Here is a 26,217-nt window from a genome sequence, read left to right on the forward strand (position 1 = left end):
TTTGCTAGCATTAATTTAAATCAAGAGATTATAAAGGTAAGAGAGTGAAACCTCATATAGGCCTTCTACTCAAGATAATCCCTGTGAAGTTATTTTTAGACATGGTACCGCGCGGTTCATGGATGTTTTCGTGGAGACCACAGATGGAGGAGACGTAGAAACAACAACACATTGTCAAATTTTGCGAGTCTTGGAGTTCGATCTCGTTTCGGGTTCAAAACTAACTTCGATTTATTTGGTTTTCGTTCAGGGGTACCTTGAAGACCTGAGCTCAATATAATTATCGTTGAAAGATTCTCAAGTAGTTGTTGTGTGGTGTGCAATGCGATCGAATACCAAGAAAATTCACCATAACCGGAAGTAGATTTTGAGCCCAATCGGGCGAAATCGTTTTTTGGAAAATTCCTCCCGAAAAACTGTATTAGCAGAAACTAACAATGGTCTGTTTGTTTCCTAGCTAGGGCCAGTCTATGGGCAAAATATGAGCAAAATCGATTTTTTGACTTGTGCCGGTGTTTAGTCTATGTTTATAGGCAGTGGCTCTTAATACAGTCTTAGAAGTCGCGCAAAATTATTTACTTATCTCGGACTCTATCTTATTTTGATAACTTCGCAGTGTTATAGCATTCTCTAGTTTTGTCTGAGAAGACGCTCTCACGAGATGTTTGGCCCAGAAACATCGCAAAAAACCGTTTCTTGATTAGATTTGAAAATCATATCAGTTAAAATGTCTTGCAAAATGTCTACATAAACTTTCGGGAGAACGGAGTAAAAAAATCCAAATGAAACGCGCTTTAAGTGTACTTAAGTAAAATTTAAACTTAAGGTAAACAGGTGATATATTTAAATACGCAATCTTTAATTTTGGATCTGCGTTAAAGCAAACAGCCAATATGCCTTTTCTTTCTGAGGAAAAAAGCCAACGAAAATTAGATCAATAAAACCTGTCCAAAAACAAAATAGCATTAGTGTGTACACTCTTATTTTTTTTTTATAAGAACATCTTTTAAAAGAATATCGAGGTTGAAATTACCGACATTTTAAGAATATTTTAATTAAGAATAAACCCGAGGCTGAGATTTTAAAAAGAATATAGTTTTGAACTTAAATTTTTTAAATACAGTACAATTGTATGTTTTTAAATAAACCTTATAAAATTTTTCCGTTCTTTAAACAGAAAAACTAGCCAAAAAGCAACAAAAACAGCACTAGCCGTATGTTCGATGCTTATAACATAACCGCAAGAAGTTAATCTTTGTGAACATACTTGATATGTGAGTCATCAAAACTATTTCGAAAGCAGAAATGTCATGCGCTATAATCTCAGAATATTCACTGGAATATTTTCGGCCTAAAATCGGCAGAAAAATAAGAATATTCAGCCTCGGCCGGAAAAACAATATTCGTATATAAAAAAAAACAGTGTATGCAGAGAAACGCATATCAGGTAGACTCCAATTGGTTCTTTAGTTAGGAGACGTTTTGTTGTTTTTTGTTTTCTGATGGGATGGTCGCAAGTTTCCTTCAAGTCATCTTGCTTTCTCATTTATGATTGTAATCTTCCCTTGCGTACAATTAAGTCAAACGAAGCGACAATGGAAAACTTTCGATATATTTAAGTTCTGCTTGGTGGTGAGGCCTAGAGGACACAAACAAAGAAAATTGAATGACCACGTTTATTCATTTATTTTGCTTGTGTCCTCTAGGCCTTACTATCAAGCTAAATGTTAATACATATATCGAAAGCGGCCTATTGACATTTGCATTTTCAATCATAAAAGAAAATTTCCCGCGTTACGCTTTTGAATTTAACGTTAATTTTTAAGACCTGGTCATACAAACTTATTTTAAAAACTTAGCAATTCGTGTGAATAATAATTGATAATAATAAGAATTTATTTCTGATATAGTGCTATGTACAACAAGAGTAACTTCACATTTTTCAATTAAAAGACAGGTCAATCATTCCATGGTTAGTACTACTAACTAGGATCATCGAGACAGGTGATAAAATAAAAACCCTCAAAACATACTGAGTCAAGGTAAACGGATAGTATCTTTGGATACATCATTTTTTATTCTGGATTTGCGTTAAAACAAATAGCCAATATTCCTTTTCTTTCTGAGGAAGGAAGTCAAAGAAAATTAAATCAATAAAACCTTTGCAAAAAGGAAAATAGCATATCGCATATCGGCCTCGACTCCTTAATGGTTTTTTTGTTAGAGATGTTTTGGTGTTTTTCTGATGGGATTGTCGTAAATTGCCTTGAAATCATTTTCCTTTCTCATTTACGATTGTAATCTTTCCTTTCTTCAATTGACATTTGCATTTTCAGTCATGATAAGAAATTTCCCGAAAAACTCTTTTAAGACTTTGTTATCCAAACTAATTTTTAAAATGCGATAAAGAAAACCTCTACATTGCAATTTGTTTGAATGAAGAGGAACTTCATATGACAGGTCATTCCTCGAGACAGCTAAAAAATAAAAACCTTAAAAGGACGGAGTATAGCCTCTCAAATATTGGTCCTTTTTGACCGGGAACAAAACTTTGGGCGGAAGCGTCAGGGTGACGAAGCAAATACCTAATCAATTGCCAAACCTTCTGCTAGCACTTCGTTACCTACAAGGTTTGAGGTAGGAGCAAATATCTTTTCACTTCGCTCATCACCTTAAGGTTCATAATTTTCAAGAATCATGGATCAAGGGCTCTACGAGACATCACAAGAAATAACTTGTACATCCTCCCTACATGGAAATCACTATATGTACTCACTAACAGCCTTAAATGTGATGTTGGCCATCACAGCATCTCTTGGAAACGCCCTGATCCTTGTTGCTCTTCGAAAGGATTCCACGCTTCATCCCCCATCAAAACTCATGTTTCGATGCCTAACAGTTACGGATCTCTGTGTTGGTCTAATTTCACAACCATTTTATGTCATTCAGCTTATGTCGATAATACACAAGCAACAAAAACTTTGCTACGCCATGGTAAGCATCAATGCATTCACCAGTCAGTTTTTTTGTGGAGTGTCGTTGTACACATTGACTGCAATAAGTGTAGATAGGCTTGTTGCTCTGCGTTTAGGATTAAGGTACACACAAGTCTGGCAAGTGATAACCTTGAGGCGAACACGAGGAATCATGATTATCATTTGGATTCTAAACATTTCTATGCTTTGTTTAAAACGATTTTGGATGCCTGATTTAATGTCCCAGGTGATTACTGCATTAATTTACACTCCTCTGGCTTTGGCAGCTTTCTCTTACTTCAAGATCTATGTAACACTTCGTCGTCATCGCATTCAACTGCGAGCTGTTGCTCAGCAAGGCAAACCAAACAGAGGAGGAATGAGTCCTCTGAACATAAAACGATACAGAAAGACCGTCTCCACGGGACTGTGTGTACAGTTAGTGTTAGTAGCTTGTTACCTTCCTTATGCTATAGTTGTTGTTGTGGCGCATGCCAGAGGCTATTCGCCCGCCCATAATCTTGCTGTTAGAATAACAATCTCTCTCGTATTGTTAAACTCATCTCTGAACCCGATTCTCTACTGCTGGAATATCAGAGGTGTACGAAAGGCAGTGAAGGACACAATCAAACAGTGGTTCAGTTGCTAAATAACACAGCTTTCGTAAAATTTTCAGGAGCAGATCACTATAGCGATATCGTCTGAATGGTTTCCAGGTTACGTTATCTAAGAAATGGTAAATATATTCGATTCCTTGTACGCATATCGGTACAGCATTGGCTGACATATTTGCATTCATTGCACGAAAATAAAGTTTAGGGAGACATTGTGGAAATAATCAACCTTACTTTATCTTAAGCAATATATAAAGGCATAAACTTGTTTTGTAAAGAATTAGCAGATTATGTTACAGTGACGAAGTTTAGTTAATTAATACATGTACAGTGGCTTTTGCAGGTAGCAATACACCAAAGAAGTATAATGAGCCCAAAATAAACACGAATGGACACCGATGGCGAAGATTTTAACTTACGCGTGTGATATTTTAGCGGAGCTCCTGCGGCCCGAAGGGCCTCCAAGCGGAGCCATATACTCATATAGGAAAGAAAACGAAACCCATGAGTTGATTTTCTCATGGTTATCATGGCTAGCGGTATTGCTCGTGGGCGCATACGCACGATGGCGACGGCGGCGACGGAGTCGCTCCACATGGCGGCCATACTCCAAATAATAGGTTGACAGAAAGCTGGGTGTAAGGGAAATAGTATCCTATACAAAAGATACTTAAAAAGCTACTAGTGGTAACAGGAGTTCTAACAGGCACAATAACTGTAACGAAAATGTCCCGTAACATAATTTTACTTAATACGTGCCAGTTATGATCTATTAAAAATTTTACTACGTGTAATAATATTTTTTTTTCCTTATCTGAGACCTGTTAACATTAATTTTTTTTTCTCAGAGTAACAGAGAATTTTACAGAATAGTCTAGCCATCAGATTGCCTATTACCTCTCTATTGCTGACCAAGAGTAGACTGTTCAGATTTGAATTAATATTTATTTTAATAGCCCTTTTTTTTAAATCTACATTGTATGGCTGTTGGGACATGTAAGCACGCGGCCGCAGTGCTATTTGACATTGAAAACACTGTGCATAATAACCTATAGTAGTCGTCGACTTCAAAAGAGTGCAATAGGAAACGAAGAGCCAAACCTAATGAAATGTCTTGTTCTCTTGACAATTTGAAAATCTCCAAGGCTGAGTATGGCAAAACTGACAAGGAAACACTTAAGCCAGCAGCTTTTGATCCAAGGTCAATTGAACTTGACCCTGTCTCATTTATGGATCAACTCAAAGCTGGTTTACAGGAACATGCATCATCTGCAGTCATTATTCTTCAAATACTTCCACAGATACCTGTGGAAGTGACTGAAGAAGTTACGGAAATTATTCAAATAACAAGTGTCTTGATCATGAAGAGGAAGTGCTTGCTGATGAAGTAAATACAATTTCTGAACTTAGAGATGCATTTCTCTTATTAAAGGGATTAGACAGCAGCAAAACCTTTGATGTTTGAATTTCAATGATTTATTAAAATTGATCAATATCAAGCAGATATGAGTTTTGAAAAGACCAAGTTGCAAGGGGACTGTGACTTTTGGAAAGAACAACGGTGTGGCAGAATTACTGGCTCAAATGTCTACATGATTTGTCATTTAAAAGAAAGTACCAGCCCAGACAATACTCTTAAAGGTCTACTGGGATATTGCCCTCTTCCCCCTGAAAGGCAGCCAATACAATTTGCATGGGGACATGAAAAAGAAGAATCAGCTGTGGACCTCTACTGCAAAAAACTGACAGAGGTTCACAGTGAGCTGCATGTTGTTGAAAGTGGCCTCATAATTGACCCTGAGTTTTCCCATTTAGGTTCTAGCCCTGATAGAATAGGAGTCGCCAGTGCTGTGGGAAAAGAGTGGTGGAAGTGAAAAGCCTGTATTCCAGAAGATCATTACTGCCACACATTGCAGCTGCAGAGTATATTTACAAAGAAAATGGAACATACAGACTTAAAAAGGAAACCAAATGGAACTATCAAATACAAGGGGAAATGGCCTCCAAGGTGACAAATGCTGACCTTGTCATTTACACAAACAAAGGAATTTTGATTGTAGACGTTTTGTTTGACAAATATTTATGGGAAGAAATGCTCGTCAAACTGAACAAATTTTATTCTAAACATGTTATTCCCGAAATTCTTACACGACGTATCAAGATTTTCCTTAGCTGAATTTTGTACAAAATTAACACAAGTATCCTTAGAAATTGTGGACACTGCTGGAAGTTTTACCAATCAGTGACAGATGTTATTATTGTTCTTGCAATAACATGCTATACTGTATGTATTTTGCATGTAGTTTACAAGGAAATTATGTTTTTTTAGTTACAGTTATGTAATAGATCACATTTGATACATATCTTTAACTGAAAAGGCTGAGGAATAGCACAAAGATAACCAGCATTACTGAGATTGTGGACTTGTTTGTTTGTTTGCTTTGTTCTGTTTTGTTTGTTCTCTTCTTAGCTTCAAAGCCAGGCTGAAGTTTTAATAATTAAAAGTTTAAGTGTCATTCTTAAATCACCAAAACATATATATTTCTCTGTTCATTTTGCTAGTGGTGGTAGTAGATTGCAAATGGCAGCACAAACGGTCACAAGCTGGTTGGATATTCCCATATCGCCTTTAAAGATTCGGACGTTTTTCAGTCTTTCGATTGCACGTTCAACGTGTATTCTGACTTTGGCAAAGCTTGATGTTGTTGCCCTTGCTTTTCTAGACAGCTGTTTTCCTGTGAAACAACAAAATAATAATAATAATAAAAAACTGAAATGTAAGAAATTAAAATACTGTAAATCCTCGAATTAGCGCCCCCCCTCGAATAAGGGCCCCTCCTATCGGCCGAAATTTAAAATAAGCGCCCCCCCTCAGATAAGCGCCCCCGTCCCCTCCCCCCATTTTGTAGACGAGTAATGAGCCAGCAAAGGATGTATAGTTTTCGTCATGTAGCATTAGATTTGTACGTTGTTTCAGTTTGAGAACACGTTAAGTGCACACGTTTGAACACGTTAAGAACTAAAGGTGCCGTGATTTAAACTTCAGGATCAGCTTTTCATCTCAATAAACAGCTTATGTTGTTGCTAATGCGCAGGTGATGTATTAAAAAAATGATCATGTCAGGCCACAATTTGGGAAAAATTAAATACGCGCGCCCCCCCCCCCCCCTCGATTAAGTGCCGACCTCGAATAAGCGTCCCTCTTCTTCTTCTAAATTTGAAATAAGCGCCCCGGCCCCGGGCGCTAATTCGAGGATTTACGGTAATGGCAATATGACTAACAGTTCAACGGGTAACAACAGGTAATAGCGAACATTTGCTGCTGGAAATGTAGACACGGTGGTGGCTTGTGTTTGGGGGGGGGGGAGGGGGAAGAGAGAGGGGTTCAGGGTAAGTTAACAAGGGGAGTTCTTTTTTGCTAGTATGGTATGTAGAATTTGCAAACCTACCCTTAGAAAAGGAAGGGATGTTAAGTTTCACCCCTCTTCTTGTCAGGAGGTCTCTTATGTTGAATCCCCTATCTGGCATTAAATGGTCACCCTTCTCAAGAAGATCAATGAGACCACTCTCCTGGACAATCTTCCGGTCACTGGTGCTTCCTGACCACAGTTTCGAGGTGAAAGTAAAAGCTCCACAAGGTGCAATTCCGGCCAATAATTTAAGTGTATTATGGTGTTTGTAGTCACTCCATGTGGCCCTCTGTGCACATGGGGATGTGGGCTTCTCAATGAAAAACTCAGTTGCATCAATGATCACTCTTGTGTCAGGGTATTTTTTGAAAGACTTTGGAAACTGTCGCTTGACCTCTTCACGGGTTGGCCAGCGAAGTAGAGTACCATCAAAAATTTTTGCCAGCAAGCATACCCACGTTGTCACAGTCTTACAAATTGAAGCCTCAGAAACACCAAACATGTCCCCAAGCTGTCGGTTTAGGACACCCAAACGTAGTCTACAAAGTACCAAGAGATACTCTTCTTTCTGAGAAAGATGTCTCTGTCTTCCAGGCGTTTTTTTTTTAGACACGTCAGTCTGATAGTATGACTTGCCATTCTTCTTTTTGTCCCATTATTTAATGTTTTTTTGTGTAGGGTTGAATTAGCCGTAAGGTTAAATTGAAACAAGCAAGGTTTGATAAGCCCGTATAAAATTTAACAGATTCATTATCCCTAATCATGTCTTCAGTGTTAAGCTCTGTTTTAAGATCCTTTTTGTTTTCAAGTTTTTCACTAAAAATCTTATTCTTACTCCTGCACTCTTCCAGTTCAGATGGTATGTAGTCTATTTCGTCAGCTGTCAAGTCTGTTTGACCTGTCGTGGAACATTTACCTTTCGGAAGCGTAGTATCAGAACCATTCGTGTTAATTTTCGGCGTTGCCTGTACCTGGCTGTAAAAGTACGAGTGATCATGGTTTACTGAAGTCGCATCAGCAGTAAAATCCACGCAAGTCTCTATGGAGTCCTCAACATCGAGCTTTCTGGGACAAACGTTCTTGGCTTGCGGGCCGAGCGTCTTGAATTATTTATCTGCTCGCTTACACAAAACTTCCCACTTCTTACGCTCATTGGGCCTTGTAGGAAAGCAAAAATAACTGAGATCCGGTCTTTTCTTACTCCCATTACGGCAAAGAGCAACGGCACAATACTTGACCATGGTACACGCGAAAATAAACTGCAATGGACCAAACAAAACGCCGAGAATTCTTGATTTATCAAACGCACATGGCTTTCCTTGTAGTGTTTGCGGTGGTTTGTTTGTTTTCATTATTCGCGCCGTATTCACCGGAGCCTCTCTTCGGTGTTGGAGTTTCGTCACCAGTCTCTCACGCTGAAATATATCAAAATTGGGCTATTGACCTGTCAAAGCAAGATATCCACTGACCAGTATCACGTGACCATATGGCGGGCTCAAGTTTTCAGCTCATCGAGGCCATGCGTTTTTTTTAAGCTGACTGCTTACCAAGCGTTAATTTTCGATTGAATCGCGGTCTCATGCCAGGTCAACTTGTTGAAAACAGGGCAGGAGTGTTCGGAAGCCGGTTAACGCTAACCCAGGATTAAAAGTTAACCAAATTATAACTTTTTCTTCTATACAAATGTGTTTTGCTGCTTTGTTTTAAGTATATGGTGATTATTAAAACTCAAAACAGAAGACCAATCAATATACAGAAAACCTCACCGCAAAGTTACAAAACTCAAATCATAATTCTACCTTTTCTTGGGTCAGCTTAATCGGGCTCTGAACAACTCGGCCCAGGAGCTACGCTTTTAGGCTGGCCTAAATCTATATATTACGTCTATGATGTAGGTCGTACAATATTTCCGCCATTAGTATATTATTAAACTGTTTTGAGAATTAGTGTGAAAAATATGAAGAAATACAGTCGAACCTAAGGTTGCGACCACCTCTCGTAAGCGAACACCTTTCCTTAGCGACCAGTTTTCCAAAATACCAAAAGTTTCCAAGTCAGATCGCTATATTTGGAACCTCTTGTAAGCGACCACCTCTCGTCAGCGACCGCGATCACTTTTATTAGAGCTAAAAGTTTGGATTTTTCTATCATCGTAACCTCCCGTGAGCGACCGGTTGACAGATAATAGAGCGGAAATTGGGTAAAAAGGTGCTTTAACATTTTCGCATTCCTGGGAAGTACAAGAGACAGAAATTTCTCAACGAGAAGTAACGGATTTTTTCTTGCAATTGACTTTTAGATGAATAAAACATTTAGAAATTTAAAGCCGAAGAAATACTCATACACTGTAAGTAGTTTATGAGAAGCGAACCACGATTCTCTGAATAAATACTGTGGAAAGCTTAAATATTTTTGTGGCTACTAAAAGTTATTACATGGGCTTAGATGGAAATTGGCACATGGCGTATGTCTCTGCAGTCATCATATGCTTGAGGCCAAATTTTGCACCAATATGGTCTAAGCTCTCCTAAGCGGCTTGAAATTTTGGGTGGTCGCTCACGGGAGGTTCGAGTGTTAATTAATTTAATTTACTTTCTTAGAGTAGGGCCCAGTTCAAACGCTGAACCTACTACCAATTATTTACGTGGACTCAAATAATTAACTTCGGCAGTTGACTCAAACGTCGAACCTAATTTAGTCGAACTAAATTACAAAAGTGAACACGACACTATTTTAAACGGCGGTTACTGCTGACCAAAATGGCATAAAAAATGCGGGAAAGACAAATTGTGGAAATGAAGATCTTGTTTATTCGTGCAACCGCGATCAAGGAGAGCAGAAGAAGGCTACTCCAAATGTAGACAAGTTTTAATATGGTTTGCCTTCTATTATTGGTTATTTCCAAGGGAACATCGCAGTTCCTCGTCCAGTCCTTTGTTGTCATCGGTTTCTTTAAGATTAATTTATTTTGTTATTTTCTCTCAAAAACATGACTCGCAGAACGCTACCGAACTGCCTGCCTTCAAACCCGCTGCACTCTCATCGTTTCCCATTAAATACGGCTGACACCGTGTACAGAAGTGGTTTGTGCGCTTCACCAATAGAATATGACTTTGACTTCAAGCCGGTACATTTCGTGCTCTCGAACCGAGAAAAACGCAAGTCTTCTCGAACTTCCCACCATTTTGTTCCAAAAAGATGAAAACAAGCTGTGTCTGCATGACAAAAATAAGCAACGTGAAGAACTATGGGTAAAAATTGATTTATTTAATGTATTTGTAATGTATGCTTTTCTTCATTTCGCTTGGTCGCTTCTCCAGATATCGTTTGAACCGGAATCGCCTTTACACCATTAAGTATGCAAAACGTGCTGCCTAAAGAAAATATACAGCTTATGGAGTTAAATCAAGACGTTATGCTGCTGACTGCTGCTAAGATTTAGAACGCTCTTCCTGACCAAATTCGCGCTGCTAACAAAATCGGAATATTTAAGAACTTGATTTCAAAGTTGGATTTTCTAAATCTCACATTTTAATTAAGTAAATTCGCTTCTTTTCTATACAGCTTTGATAACATGATTGTAAATAATTATGTGACCATTTTCATCTTTATTTGTAAATATATTGTACATAGATTTTTGTTGCTATTTTTATTTCGTGTGCATGTCTTAAAGTAGCTATTTAGTTAAGCGCATTTGACCACATTAAATAAAGGTTATTCGTATTTTGTAGCTGTAAGGTGCAGCCTGTGTAATTCTGCGATGGATTTCTTTTGAGTTGTGAAACTCCCTCGAGAGCACGATGCCCAGTGGATAGATTTTCTTTATAACATAACCAAAGCAAAGCGCGTTCTCTGATTGGTTAATTTAGCGTCTACTATTTGCCCATGGGTGTACGCTGCTGACGTGTGTGCCAATGTTTACAAAGCAAATCTTTTGACAGACATTGTTTCCAAAGTAATGGCCGGCGTCCTTCTCCCAGAAATGCGAAACTGTCTTCACAGTTGTGTGAAGATGAAACTTTATCGAGTTACTGGTGTGCAGTCGGTTGTCATGAATGAATTTTCGCGTGCTTGTTTTCTCTTGTCATGTAAGACTACACGAACATTTTTTATGATGTAGCTCAATAAAAGGACTTCTGTTGTTCCAATGTCTCAATGTTATGTTATAAAACAAATGGTAAACGCCATAGCGTGCACTATTGAGTTATGGATATACTTGGGAGGTTTGCTAAGCACGAAAGAAGCGTAAGAGTCGCACGAGGCGATAGCCTCGTGCGACTCTAGCTTCTTGAGTGCTTAGCAAACCTCCCAAGTGCATCCATAACTCAATAGTGCACGCTATGGCGTTTACCATTTGTTAACTTTTAAATACCGTTCAATGGCACTCTGCATGATTTTAAGCGGGGATTCCAGCTCTATCATCTTCGTTTCTTTTGGTGACCTCGGCGTAGAACTTTACTTTCATGACCTTGCTAAGTTATTGCGGGGCCATTTGTTTCAAGATATTTTCAAAATGGCGGGATTGGCACCAGCTTCGGAAGACGTTCGTTCATTCACTGTTTTCTGGACCAGGGCGTATTATTGCTTCGTTTGAAACTACCGGAAACCTGGAAACATCTACCTTCTTGAGATGGCTCTGAATTTGTTTTTGTGTGGTTTTCGTTTGTTTATGCATTGCTGAATATTATACGGATCTTGAGCAAATGTTGAAGAAAAATCGCCAAAATATTCGTCAAAATGGGCACTGAAAATTGGAAACTTCCTTTAAAGTAGGTCTTCAGCCTGAAGGAGCTCATAATCGTCACTCAGAAGCTGTAATTAGTTAAATTCATCAATAGCTTTTAAAAAACACAAAGTTTTGAAGATAACAGTTGCAAAATTCACCACACAATGGCTTGTTGTCTTTCATTTTCTTAAAATTTTAGTGGTTTCTTTAAACTAACTCTGAAATCTGATTGTTCGTTTTGTTTTACTGTCACATTCTCATTGGCTGAGAAAATGATGTGATTTAGAGGAAAAAATGGTGCGATTCGTAAATTAATCGCGCCGCTGAGAGCCAATCAGATTGCAAGGATAACCAGTGATTTCAAAATGGATTTAATAAATTGTATAAAACTGTTCCTTTCTCCAAACGGCAAAACTAGCCAAAATGCAACAAAAACAGTACTAGCCCGTACGATACTAGTTCGATACTAATAACATGTCTACAAGAAGTTATTGCGCGTCATACCAGGCTTAAATGCTTACAGGCTGGCTCCAAAATTACTTGAACATCATCCCGACACCAGATACATTCGAGAACAGAAATGTCATACGCTATAGTCTAAATATATTTACAGTAATATTTTCAGGAATATTTTCAGCCTAAAATGGTTAGAAAAACAAGCATATTGAGCCTCGGCCGAAAAAAAAAAACAATATTCTTATTAAAAAAGAGTGCATTTAGAGATGTATGACGTAATCCGCATCGTACTGATTGATTTTGAAAACAGTTCATTCATGTTCAGGATGGGTAGGAAAATTTCTGAAAATTAAAACTGATACCTTGATTTACCGGATTGTGCACGCATATTAGTAACTCAAAAGACAGCATGTCTCGGTGGTTTTGTAGATCGAGAATATTACAAATATTAATCAGTTTTATTCGTGTTTGTAAATAAATAAACGCCCTCAGTAAGGTTCTCCAAAACGAATTGGCTAGAATGTCTTGAGCAAGATTTTAACGGCCTGCTAGAGATTACACCCAATTTGTCATGAGAACGGGTAAAAGAGTTTCATCTGAAACGTGCAGAAAATAAAATTAACCTTAAGGTGACCAGATCATATGTTTAAATGCGTAATCCTAACTTCTGGATTTGCGTTAAAGCAAGCATTTAATATTTGCTTTTTTCAATTTCTTTCTTCGTAAAAAAACAAATGAAAACTGTCCCTGCAACATGTCCCCGTTTTAAGTCCCACATCATGTCCCCTAGTGGATCCCGACCTTTAAGTTCTTTTCGCAACTGCCATTAATTTTTTTGTTTGTGTTAATTTTTTTATATCTTTATTTTTTTTCGTCTTTTTTTGCCATCGTGATTATAATCTTCAATTTCTCAAAGTGTCATTTGCATTTGCAATTATGAAAAAAAAATTTCTCGCAACACTTTTAAATGTAATGATAATTGAACGACCTGGTTATACAAACTAAAATACTATACTATACAATACTGTGGAATAAAGATAACAGTTTGTTTGGAAAAAAAGGAAATTTGTAGTTTTTAATTATATGCCTAGTTTTTAATTAAATGAAATTCGTAGTTTTTAATTAAACTCATTTGCACTTGCAATCAAGAAAGAAAATTTCTCGCAACACTCTTAAATGTGAGGATAATTTAACGACCAGGCTATACAAACTAAAATACTATGAATAAAAATAACAATTTGTTTGGAACAAAAAGGAAATTCGTTGTTTTTAATTAAATGCCTAGTTCCTCATCGAGACAGCTGGTTAAATAGAAACCTTAAAAATATGGAGTATAATTTGTTTAACATTGCTCTTTTCGGTTTGAGAGCAAAACGTTGACGAAGCAGCAGGAGCAAATATCTTGTCAGTTGTCCAACCTTCCGCTAGCATCGGGTTACCTTCAATTTTTGAGGTAGGAACAAATAGCTTGTCACTTCGCTAATCACCTGTTAACAAGGTGTTACCTTCAGGTTTATAGCTTTCAAGAATCATGAAGGAAGGGCTCTACGAGACAATACAAGCAACAGCTTGTACATCGTCCCTACATGGAAATCACTATATGCAATCACTAACAGCTATAAACGTGATTTTGGCCATCACTGCGTCTCTTGGAAACACCCTGATCCTTGTTGCCCTTCGAAAGGATTCCTCGCTTCATCCGCCATCAAAACTCATGTTTCGATGCCTAACAGTTGCGGATCTCTGTGTTGGTCTTTTCTCCCAACCATTTTATGTCATTCAGCTGACGTCGATAACCCACGAACAAGTAAAACTTTGTTACACCATGGTAAGCCTCAATGAATTAACCAGTTCAGTTTTTTGCGGAGTGTCGTTGTTTACATTAACTGCAATAAGCGTAGATAGGCTTGTTGCTCTCCGTTTGGGATTGAGATACACACAAGTCTGGCAAGTAATAACCTTGAGGCGAACGCGAGTGATTATGATCATCATTTGGATCCTAAACATTTCTATTGTCTGTTTACGACGATTTTGGAAGTACTTGTTAATCTCCAGGTTAGTTTCTGCATTGATTTACATTTCTCTGGCGATAGCAGCTTTCTCTTACTTCAAGATCTATGTAACACTTCGTCGTCATCGCACTGAACTGCGAGACGTTACTCAGCAAGGCAAACCAAACAGAGGAGGAATGAGTCCTCTGAACATAAAACAATTCAAAAAGACGGTGTCCGCGGGATTGTGTGTACAGTTACTGTTAGTAGCTTGTTACCTTCCTTATGCTGTAGTTGTTGCTATTACGACAGCTAATGGCTATTCGCCTTCGTATAATCTTGCTGTTAGATTAACAATTACTCTCGTAATGTTAAACTCATCTCTGAACCCGATTGTCTACTGCTGGAGGATCAGAGGTGTACGAAAGGAAGCGAAGAACACAATCATACAGTGGTTTAGTTGCTCTAAATAAAGGCTCTAAACTGTCCGGTACAAGGTAGCGATATCCTTTGTATATTAGACAAGAAATGATTATATTCATTTGTTGGGAAATAATCTGGTATGGCATTTTATTGCTTAGAGAGATTGGTTTTACAACAAGAGCATAAAATTTCATTAGCACGATTTTCAAAGTTTGAATTTTCCCGTTTGTATTTAAAACTTTTAAAAATTTATTTCGATAGCTGTAACATTTTAGATCATTTTCAAGTTAGCCGATCGCTATTAGGTATCGCTATTGCTATTAGGTTTTGTTGTTTTCTAATTAATTTTATCCGAAAAAAGAAGAAATTCCAAATAGCAGCTGTTCAGAGATCATGAAATAATGCACGTCACATGAAATTTTATGACGTCATTATCTGCTGGCACAACATTGAAAGAAGTTGATTTTCGCGTTTCAATCAAAGGTTTTGAAATTTTTAAACCAATTTAATAAAGGATTTTTAATCATTATTATTGTTACTACTATTATTATTACATTATTTGCCATTATTTTTGGTGGGAACTCACCACCACGAAGAAAATTGCTGATAGCCAAGGAGAATCTCTGTACTGTTGAACTCTCGTAACTTGTAACGAAATACCTGACAGATAAATATACGGAAGATTCGCGACTTACATGTATGCGATAAGCCACGCACAACGCGGCTTCCGTTAGAGAAAGGTCTGTTAAATTTTAAAGATGCTTTCCAGTCCGCACTGCGCAATCTCAGTAACCCAATCCCTGTGAGCCCCACTCGATGGAACGCGAGTCGATGTTATTCGATACGACCCGGTCCTTACCTTATCTTTGAGGCTTTTTAAATTCTTTTTCCCACAGTTTCTTTGATACTACGAAGTTGTTTCATCCAGTGAACCCAAAAGAACGAAGCATGAAGATTTGTATCTATAATGGCGGTTGGCATGAAACTTTGAATCTTTTTCATGCAAGTAATAGACCATTTTACATTTGTCAGCTCGGTGACCTGGCCTTCGAATGGCAGCGAGGCTGAAGGTGACCTTGCTTTGATACAGACCTCACTGCTTTTTTCATATAAGTGTCACTAGTAACCATTAAAACAACTTGATTTACAAAACAAAAGCAGTGAGGTCTTTATCAAAACAAGGAATAGCCGCGCTCCCACTCTAACTTTTCTAACTTGTATGGTGATTGTAAATAGATCAATAGAGAATAGATATAAATGTATTTTTTATCAAAATATTTTTAATGCTTGTATTAGTTAAATTTAATTTTATTGTTTCCATTTTTTAACACGCACATGTTTTAACGAGTTTTTATTACTCCTAAATGTTGCGTGGGTAAATAAAGGATTGTGATTGTGATTGTGTGATTCAAAGGCTAGGTCACCGCCCGAGCAGACAACTGTAAAACAATCTTTCTAAGATAACTTCAGAATTTCTCTCGCGTTCATTGGTCAATTTTCATTGTCAATAAGCCGACAGACACATGGATTTATAATTTATGCGATGCGTCAACGAGCAAGAGCGAGTGCGAGAGCGGACAATTTGACAATTTGCTATCCTTGGCTTGCACGTGACGTCATCATTTTCTAAAATCTAAAACTAACGAGCCACCAAAGTTTTTATCCTCATCAGGCATAAGAGGGGGTAAATTTATATCTGTTTACAACTTTTCAGCTCAGTAGCTTGAATCGTCTGGAAACCTGCGCATTTTGAATTTCAGAGTTATGGCGGTGCGTGACATGAAGCTAAGAACGCGTTTGTCGAGAAATGCATACTTATCTCATGATTTTTAGTCTATACAGGAGTTAAAGTATTAGGAAAACTGCTTATGTTAATGCTTGTTTGTTCATTACAGATAATCAGTCGCCTACATAGACAAAGTAAGTTCCAGATGTTTACACTATTTTTCGGCCGCCATGTTGGTGTTCCACGGAGGTACATTAACATGGCGGCTCCATACTGGGCTCTGTAAATTTGTGCAAAATATTTCGACGAATATATATATCTGAGGTTTAGGAAAACGCACAGACTTAAACTTGGAGAAGTGTCTTCTTTAACAATGTCTTATAACATCACAATCCCTAACTTTATCCACTGAATTATTTTTTATTGCGTGACAGTGCAAGCCAAGGATTGTAAAAAAGAAATTGACGTCAGTTTTTCATGCGTCTGTCGTGTTACAGATAATGAATTTCGTCATAACATTACCAAAGTAGTCTGTCGATCCACTCGGCTATCACCCCGTGGATCCACAGCTACTTTGAAAATGTTATGACGAAATTCATGATCAATAACAATACAGACGCATGAAAAACTGACTTCAATTTGTTAAATTGCGAAATGTTACATTTTGTTATGTCTTACATGAAGCAAGACAAAAACGTAAACTAAAACTGGAAAGTGCGCAGTACGGACTGGAAATCATCTTTAAATGTCATTAGATTAGCCTACATTATTCTGTATTCATTAGGCTTCGACATATAGGCAATATTTATCTTTTAAGAGTAAACTTTGGCACGTTTAAAAGCCAAAATGAAATGAAATACATTTCAGACAAACTCTGTTTGGCTTCCTTTGCAAATCAGGAACTAAATTAGACCACTTAATTTTGACTCCTAAATTAACATTTTTCAGGAGAAGTTTGGAATATTATTTTCAATTGAATCCAAAGCCAAGCATTAGGTCGACAACAAATTTTATCGAAATCAGATCTTGATTTTACCTTTTTATGGAAATTTTTTGGACTTTGTGCACATTAAAAAAAGCACCTTACTTGACGTCTTCAAGTGAGTTTTCAGATGCTAAAACGAGAAAATTCAAATTGAAGAAAACCTAAAAAGCATTCTTCTTAGGGGAAAGAAAAAGAAAACAAAGAAGTAATAATGAACCGAAAATATTCGACGGGGGATATGACTGATGGTGATCCGGCAATCAAGAGAGATCGAGAACAAAAAACTTCCGCCGTCCGCGTCGATCGAAGCTTGAATTGAAAACCATGTTAAATTAGTTAATGGACTAGAATTTTAATAATTACTCGATCATGAGACTCTCATTCAGATTTATTGGTAGAGTAAGAAAGGCTATTACGAAACTGCTTAGTTTTTAATGTTTTTTCAAACAGATATAACATCAATATCATTTGTGTGACAATTTCTCAGCAGCTGGAAAAATATATCCCTGTCGCATAATGCATAATGCATAATCTTAAGTCTTTGCTCTTTCCGAAAAACAGAGAATAATCTCGAAGCTGATGAAACAGTTGTTTTACTTACACAGTGAAGCAAAATTCTTGGATTCTGCTAAGTTCTACCTTAAAATCAGGTAATATTTGCAAGATTAATGGCCAGTGGTATCGAAGATAGATTCAGTTTCGACACAGTACAGGCGGTAACTTGTACTAGCTCCCCACAAGAAAAATATTACATCTATTCACTAGTAGCTGTGAATATTCTTCTCGTCCTTGCTGCATCGTTGGGCAACGCTCTGATCCTTGCTGCCCTTCCGAAGGTATCTTCCCTCCATCCTCCGACGAAACTCATGTTTCAATGTCTTACAGTTACCGATCTCGGCGTTGGAGTGATTGCACAACCTGTCTTCATCATCCACTTGATATCAACGGTACATGAACGAATGCAACTTTGTTACACCGTGGTAGCAATCAACGAGGTCGTTGCAGGGATCTTGTTAGGAGTCTCTTTGGTCACATTAACTGCAATAAGCATCGACAGACTACTCGCTTTGTCTTTGGGATTGCAGTACAGGCACAAGGTAACTTTGCAGCGAGTCCAGGCAATGCTGATTTTCGTCTGGTTCTTAAACATTTCTTTAAGCATTGTGAGGATGTTTTGGAATTACTTTGTAATATCAACGGTAATTTCTGCAGCCATCTTTTCATCCCTCTCAATTTCTGCTTTCTCTTATGCAAAGATCTTTTTAACACTCCGCCGTCGAAATGCAATGCAAGAGGACATTGTCCGGCAAGAACAACCGAACTCGGAAGAGGGAATGAATCGACCATTGAACATAGCGCGATACAGAAAGACAGTGTCAACAGCATTATACGTACAGTTATCAATGATAGCTTGCTATCTTCCTTATGGCATAATAAGCTCTATACAGTATGAGAAGGGCTACTCTCCATCGATCAACCTTGCTTCTTTGTTAGCCGCAACTCTCGGCGGCTTAAATTCAACTTTGAACCCAATTCTTTACTGTTGGAAGATTAACGGAGTGAGACAGGCAGTTAAAAATATGGTTAAACAGTGGTTTAATTTCTTGTCGAGTTAGAGGCGAAAAGTTTTTCACCAAATTATGGCCAATACCCAGAAATAAGGCAGACATAAGTATTTACTAAGAACAATAACCCTTAGGTAGAAATTGCAGCTGCTGCATTGAACGCAAATAGATATCTTGGATGGAAGATTTTGTCTTTGAGATGAGGCGAAAAAGAAAATTTTTGTGTTAAAATTCTTTTCGCTTAGAGGTGGAATTTGAGTTTAATTTCAAATATTCTGTACATGAGTAAAAGAAGTTGTGGTATCAGTTTTTTTTATTGCTCTTGTAGGTCCATCCAAAGTATAATATATTTATGTATGACCACTGTATGACCACAATTTTTTAAGTAAACGTGATTAAAACCGAATTGTCGAAATATTATTGTTAAAAATAATTTATAACTGCACTAAGCTGTCTTTCTTGTAAAGTTATTATCATGATAATGACGTAATAGTGATGATAATTGCTATGCTTTTATGACGCATTTAAACACAAAATATCCAATACCTAGACTGCACCCAGTTACGAAACCCAATAAAACATTAGGTTGAAAATGTTTTAAATGCTACTGAATCTTCACATTTGTACATGTTTAGAAGTAAGGAATAGAATCATTACTTATCCATATTATTTTAAACGTCATCGATTAAAGTTTCAACATGCTTAAAATATAAGACCGATATTGAATTTGAAATGTGGTCTGCTAGACTGTGTTATGAAAAGCTTAAATGAATACGTTAATTTTTTTTTTTTTTACAATACTTCGGATTGGGGGGTCAGGAATTGTAAATCGTCTTAATTCTTCTTTTGCTTTCATTACGAAAAAAAAACCAACTTACTTACGCCGAAATATGGGGAAAATTTTATCTTGCGGCAGGAGCTTAAAAATCTATTTCTCCTCTTATATTGCTTACAAAAGAAAAATGATGGAGTTTGCTTCGGAAAAAAATGCCGTTAAAATAGGTTTTCGTTTTCGTACACATTCTGCTGTGCACGCACCTTCACATGCATAGAAATTTGAAGTCAATTGTTATCGAGTTTAGAGTTTTTTCAATTTACGAGTCTCTGATCGGGCGGTGAGGCCTGAAATAAGATGCATTTGGGCTGAGTGCAGTTTAAAGAAAAAAAAAAGCATTGTGGCGGCCGCTTTAATGGCGCAAAAGAGCACTTTTCATGGTTATTTTTTTAAAATTTTATCATACTATAGTCCAACGTGAATGTAAGGCAATTTCCGCCAATTGTGGTTTCCACCGTAATTACCACACATCGAAATTGAATTTTATTATAATGCATACGAGAAAAAACTTAACCATGAAAAGGGCTATTTCGTAAGTAAAAAGTAAAATGATTTTGAATAAATTCATTCGTTCGCTGCCAATCGGATGTGATTTTTTACGTTAGCTGTCTTATTCGATATGAATACGGTAGGCCTTTCTGAGTTTCCTTGCGCCTCTGTTTCAAAACGAACCTTTGTGCAAAACCTTTCTTATGAAACTGAGTTTGATTTGCATGTAACTGAATCTGTAGGCGGAACAAATTTTCATATGAGTGGTCTCGCAAGAAGACTCGTTTCGAAACAGAACCAAAAATCAACCCGGAAATGGCCTATTGCTATTCTCTTTCCACATTATAATGAAGAGGCTATCTACGGTCAGGAAGGAAACGATCAACCGAGTTCTTGATCGATTAGGTGTTGCTTCAAGACAAAAGTACCTCTCTGTTTTTTTTTTTGCCATGTCTTTGTTTAAAATTAAAGAAGAAGACACGAAATACTGGACGAAATAAATTTGTGTCATTTACTTATGTTTCCACTGTTTAGATCAGGCTTTTTTACATGCTTTTTTTCATTCCATATTTTTAAACTCTGAGTATTTAATGGATTTAATGGTGCGACAGTGACGGGTGATTCCACTTTGCAGGAGACGATTCGCGACGAATCGTGCGAATCGAGTCGAATCGTTAACAGTTTGACAGCCCAGTTATTGCCTACCGCGAGTCGACTTCCGTTCAGACGATTCGACTTTGCAGGAGACGATTCGCGACGAATCGTGTGAATCGAGTCGAATCGTCAACAATTTGACACCGGAGTTATTGCCTACCGCGAGTCGATTTCCGTTTACACGATTCGACTCAGCAGAAGACGATTCGAGACGATTCGCGACGAATCGTGTCGAATCGTGAATCGTGATAGGGAGCGCCAAAGCCGCGAGGAACCTACGAGGGAGACAACTGAGAAACCACTCGTTTTTCGCGGCTTTGCCGCGTTGTGCGCTCGCGCTCAAACTGCTTAAAAAATATTAAACCGCCAAGCTACGCAGGCTATTTGTTGTCACGTTTTAGCAACGAGGAAGGTACATGTGATCATTTTCTTATGGGTCTTAGTGTCATGTGGTGCGTATCGACCCCGTGCGAATCGAGTCGAGTCGTCAAGTACCTCAGACGAATCGACTCAGTTTGGGTGTATTGGAAATGGATGCAATACGCCGGAGAAATTTAAAAACGCAACCATCACCTGTGATTTTCGATTTGTGCTCGAGAAACTAGTCCCGCTCTGGCAGGGAAATTAGGCCCAAGTTGTTCAAAGGCTAGATAACCCTATCCACCTGACAAATCGCTATCCAGTGGATATAAAGTGTTAACAAAATAAACCAAGCTATCCGCTTGATAGTGATTTATCCGGTGGATAGCGTTATCCACCTTTCGAACAACCCGATGAATAACAAACGACAGATGAATACCGTGATGCTATCGTTTTCGAAAAGCTCCATTTTCAAATGTTTTCTCTCCACACGAAGACGCTAAGCGCAACTGGGATTTTTATACTCCTGCGGTTTGAAGAAAGTTTTCGAAAGGCTCCTTTTTCTTGACGGATGAGTGTGAACGGTAGGCCTAACCATAGAAATAAAGCTGTGTTTTCAAATTTCTCCTGGATAGTGCTGATGGGGCCTAAATTATGACGCTGAATCCAACCTTCCAAAAACTAATTAATCAAAACTGTATGGCAAAGTAAAAAGGTTTTTTTTGGAACGTCAATCACTAGGATTGTGAAATGGAAAGAATATTCAAATTTAATTAAAACCTAAGTTCAGAGTGGAAGAAGACTCGAATCTGTCATAGTTGGTTTCGAAGATTTATTGAAAATGATTCATTACAAGAAAAGAGCTATTTGCAATTTAGCACGGAATGAAAAACTGGTGTCTCGGACGCTTTATCGATTAATACTAAACTCTTTTATGTTCCTTAAATCAACATACAGGAATAAAGGTCTGTTTGGAGAATGCTAGATGCTGCCCAGTTTAGAGACACACTTTCTCAAAATGTCTCATTTTAATTTAATTTTGATATCACCCTGCTAATATTTATTGATCTCCAGCCTGAATTTTTTTTGTTTACACTCAGCAGATGCTTTTGGCAGCTGTATGGAGTCTTTTTTCAATCCTTCTCATCCACGATTGAAATAAATCTCACTAGTAACTACGACTTGGTCTGTAGAGGATACTGAGATGAGTAGGAAAAATTCAAGATCGACGCGTAATAGCAGGTGTGGTAATTTTGTGAGGTAGTTTTGCAAAGAGACTATCTGAACTTCGATTGTAATTCCTCACACATTTATTTAAATGTTTTGTTCAATAGTAAAACATCAAGAGTTACAGTGTTTATGGCGAACGGGAAGAAAGAGGAAGAAGACGAAGAGATGACAACCTAAATTAATGCTTCTAACAACAGCGGGAAAAAGAACACGAAAATGGAGAACTTAACTGATCTTGGAAACCACACGAGAATTCAGCAGATAAACTGCACGACAGGTCTTTATGGAACACAACAAAAGATAGTTCTTTCAGTAATAAATAGTCTTCTATCTATCACTGCGTTTTTGGGGAATGTTTTGATCATTGCTGCTCTTCAAAAGGTGCAGTCTCTTCATCCGCCATCACGACTTCTCTTATCATGTCTTGCAATCACCGATCTCTGCGTGGGCCTCATTGCCCAGCCTCTCTATGCTAGCTTTTTATTGTCCCAAAAGCATTCCAAACATTGTTATTATGTTGCAGTCCTTAGTAATACAATAGCTGCAATTTCTTGCGGAGTATCTTTGTTAACACTGACTGCAATAAGTGTGGACAGGCTTCTTGTACTGTTGTTAAACTTAAGATACAGGCAGGTGGTAACTTTGAGGAGAGTAAAGCTCCTGGTGGTCAGTTTTTGGCTTAGTAGCTTTGCTTTTGCCATAATACTGTATCTTTACCACGATATCGCTATACGCATCATGTACATAAATATGTTATTATGCATAGTTACCTTCACGTTCTGTTACATCAAAATACATCTTACACTTAAACATCATCAAGCGCAAGTACAAGAAGAAGCTCACCAACAACCAAACGGAGGAGGACCTTCAATCAACATAGTGCTATATAGGAAGACAGTGTCCAGTACATTGTGGTTACAAATGACATTGCTGGCTTGTTATATTCCATATGGTATCATATCTATATTTGCTCTCACTGGATTAGGTTCACCGACTTTTGACCTCGCCTGGGATTCGACATTAACTCTGCTTTTCTTGAATTCAACTCTTAACCCATTTCTGTACCAGTGGAAAATAAGGCACTTAAGACAAGCAGTAACGGGCATGGTCAAACGATCTTCTTGTTCTTTGACCGTTGCATGTGTCCAGCATGTATAATAGTGATGACGATGACAATGACATTGAAAATGACAATGGCAACGATAATGATAATGACACTGACAATGACAATAATAATGACAATGACGTTGACGGGGACAATGATGATGACAATTACAGACGTTTTCGCTCAAAAGAAGTTTAAATTACTACTACTACCACTAATACTAATAGCAATAAAAGTAATAGTAATAATAATGATAATGATAAAGATTATAATAGTGACAATGATAATGACAATGACAATAATAATGACAATAATAATAATAATGATAATGACAATGCTAATAATAATGACAATAATAATGATAATGATAATCATTAATAATAATGATGATGGTAATGATAATAATAATGACCTAATGACAAGAGAATTCGTCCACCTTACTCTGCAAGATGTCATGATTGGCATTATTTATTACTCTTTACTGCACTATTTGATACTGGTCGCTAAATTATATATATGGGATTGCAGAAGAAATCTGACTCCTATTATAAACGCCTTTAAACTTAAGGCAAAAGTTAAGTATGAAACAAAAGTTTATATGTGTCAATACCAATAACATGGACAAATGTAATAAGAAGTGGGATTTGTGCATGGGCTCTGTACCTTAATTTGCAATTTGTTTATAAGTGTGCTTGTACTATGGTTTTAGAACTGTATTGACCGTAATGTAACTTTTGGGTAATATGTAGATAGGCATTAGACAAGTATTGTAATAAAGTATAAGTAAATGGAGTACTGTAAGTGGAGTAATTAGTTGTTTTAGAATTGTAATTAATGTAGGTAAATGTATTGTAAATATTACAAGTGTGTGGCAATAAATTAAAAAAAAAATAATAATAATGAAAACGATAACGATAACGATAAAGCCAAAGATATTGATGATGATGAAAATGATAATGATTCTAACAATAATAAAAGTAAAATATGCTTCTTGGCTTCTGCGTAGTAGCTCCTTTAAAAGCATGAACAGCATGAACGCACAACCGATCGTAATGCGCTTCTGAGGTCTCCGTTACGTGTCAAGTAGAGAAAAGGATTTATCGATGAATTGAGATACATCATCATAAATGCCCAGGGGTAGAGACGGCGGTGAATTTCATGGTAGTGCAAATTATAGGCCACATTGACCCCCAAGATTGGTCCAAGACAAGCGAGGAGGACAAATACAACGATGACCATGTCAGCGGCTACCTTCTTTTCCCGCCTAAATATCACTGACAGCTGCTGCGCGCCAACTTGGCCCACCATTTGACTGTTATGGCGACGAATAGCGAGGAGCATTCTGACGTGATTGATAGCCGGAAGTAGGATGAACAAAATAAGGGAAATCACTTGTAGGCCGAACCGAACTTTTCCAAAAAAGACAGTGTGGATTACAATTGTCACCAGAAGCCAAGCTGTTGTGGCGATGATTGCGGCCTTCTTTGCATCTGTCGAGAAAATTAAGGAAAATTTGTTCTCCTTCTCCATCTTCTATATCATCCTCATGCATGGCGAAGTCGACGAACAAGGGAAAATAAATGCGGTATGTGCAATTTTATCAAAACAAACACCTTTTCTACTTGAAAGGCTCCAAAAACATAACCTCTTGAAGAAAAGAATCCTGTGAATCGAGTATTATTTATTGTGCATGCTAAAAAATATCAGTTGCAAGAAAAAAATCCAGAACTGAATCGAATGCCAACCCATGACTACTATTATCAAAAAATGTATTTTTCCCTCGGCTTTTATGATTTTTACAGACACCGTGACGATAACAATGCCTGCGAATATTTAGATTTCTATGCGGGATGCGATATATAACACCTTTAAATATAATGCCTATCGTATTTTAAGACAATTATGTCCAAGACCCACACCCTCCCTTGAGTCCCATACCGGTACGATTGCATGTAATATATCAAACACGAGTGACAGTGTTTCATCGGCATATCAAAACACCGAGAAGAGAATTAAAAATACGACGCGCAGCGGAGTATTTTTGACGTAATTCGAGGTGTTTGAATAGCCGATGAAACACTGTCTCGAGTGTTTTGGTCATGTCACGTTGTTAGGGATCGTAAGCAAACCACGACGGCAACGGCAACGAGAACGCCATCAAAAAAAAGGGTTTAACTAACAAAAAACGGCGGTGTGCGTGCGTTATAGATCTCTGTACATTTCTTAGCCGTCCTCTGCAAAACAACAACGTGAAATAACCAAGTTCTGGGTATTTTGGAGAGCGTGAACGACAGCGGCTAATTTTTCGAATTTTCATTTGAAATTCAATGCTGGCTTTACATATTAAGCTTACGCAACTGAGACCAATAGGCGTACTGAGCAGATCTCGATACTTGCGAAATTCAATTAAGGAATGGTAAGCGTGGAGCGTGCAACTATCGAGTTATGAATGCGCCTAAGAAGTTTGCTAAGCACTCAAGAAGCTAGAGTCGCACTCGGCTATCACCGCGTGCGACTCTTGCGCTTTTTATAACATTGAGACTTTTGAGATGGTATGTATTGAATCTCGTCCGGCTAAAATGAAGTCAAAAGCGCCATAAACCGCGCGAAAATGTTCATTCAAAAATCTGACAAAGCGTCACATCAAAATTTTTCATGGATCACTGCGAGTTT

At 37.6% G+C, this 26,217-nt stretch overlaps 4 protein-coding genes across 4 annotated transcripts in view; 2 read left to right on the forward strand and 2 right to left on the reverse strand.

The window, feature by feature from the left end:
• The window catches only part of LOC145502419 (uncharacterized), a 113,876-nt gene extending 91,641 nt beyond the window's left edge, over positions 1-22,235 (reverse strand). Inside the window, exon 1 of the mRNA XM_081481748.1 lies at positions 22,219-22,235. The gene's annotated coding sequence lies outside the window, so the exon portion shown is untranslated. The remainder of the gene's footprint in view (positions 1-22,218) is intronic.
• LOC145503452 (histamine H2 receptor-like) lies at positions 2,698-3,624 on the forward strand. Its single transcript, XM_081482909.1, has one exon. It carries the CDS (start codon positions 2,698-2,700, stop codon positions 3,622-3,624), a length of 927 nt encoding a protein of 308 aa, XP_081339035.1.
• Positions 6,140-7,501, reverse strand: LOC145503453 (uncharacterized). Its single transcript, XM_081482910.1, has 2 exons — positions 7,039-7,501; positions 6,140-6,324 (listed from the first exon to the last, which is right to left on the reverse strand). Exons 1-2 carry the CDS (start codon positions 7,499-7,501, stop codon positions 6,140-6,142), a joined length of 648 nt encoding a protein of 215 aa, XP_081339036.1.
• LOC145502420 (melanocyte-stimulating hormone receptor-like) lies at positions 22,019-23,803 on the forward strand. The gene is made up of 2 exons (XM_081481749.1): positions 22,019-22,451; positions 22,544-23,803. Exon 2 carries the CDS (start codon positions 22,656-22,658, stop codon positions 23,595-23,597), a length of 942 nt encoding a protein of 313 aa, XP_081337875.1. The 5' UTR covers positions 22,019-22,451; positions 22,544-22,655; the 3' UTR covers positions 23,598-23,803.
• Positions 23,804-26,217: the final 2,414 nt, after the last annotated feature.

This window comes from Orbicella franksi, chromosome 11 (genome assembly GCF_964199315.1).
Source record: "Orbicella franksi chromosome 11, jaOrbFran1.1, whole genome shotgun sequence".
Classification (NCBI taxonomy): domain Eukaryota; kingdom Metazoa; phylum Cnidaria; class Anthozoa; order Scleractinia; family Merulinidae; genus Orbicella; species Orbicella franksi.

Coding starts and splice junctions, on each gene's coding strand:
- LOC145502420 (XM_081481749.1), top strand. CDS start 22,656: ATGGAGAACTTAACTGATCTTGGAAACCACACGAGAATTCAGCAGATA.
- LOC145503452 (XM_081482909.1), top strand. CDS start 2,698: ATGGATCAAGGGCTCTACGAGACATCACAAGAAATAACTTGTACATCC.
- LOC145503453 (XM_081482910.1), bottom strand. CDS start 7,501: ATGTTTGGTGTTTCTGAGGCTTCAATTTGTAAGACTGTGACAACGTGG. Junction 6,325..7,038: donor CATCCCTTCCTTTTCTAAGG/GTAGGTTTGCAA, acceptor GTTGTTTCACAG/GAAAACAGCTGTCTAGAAAA.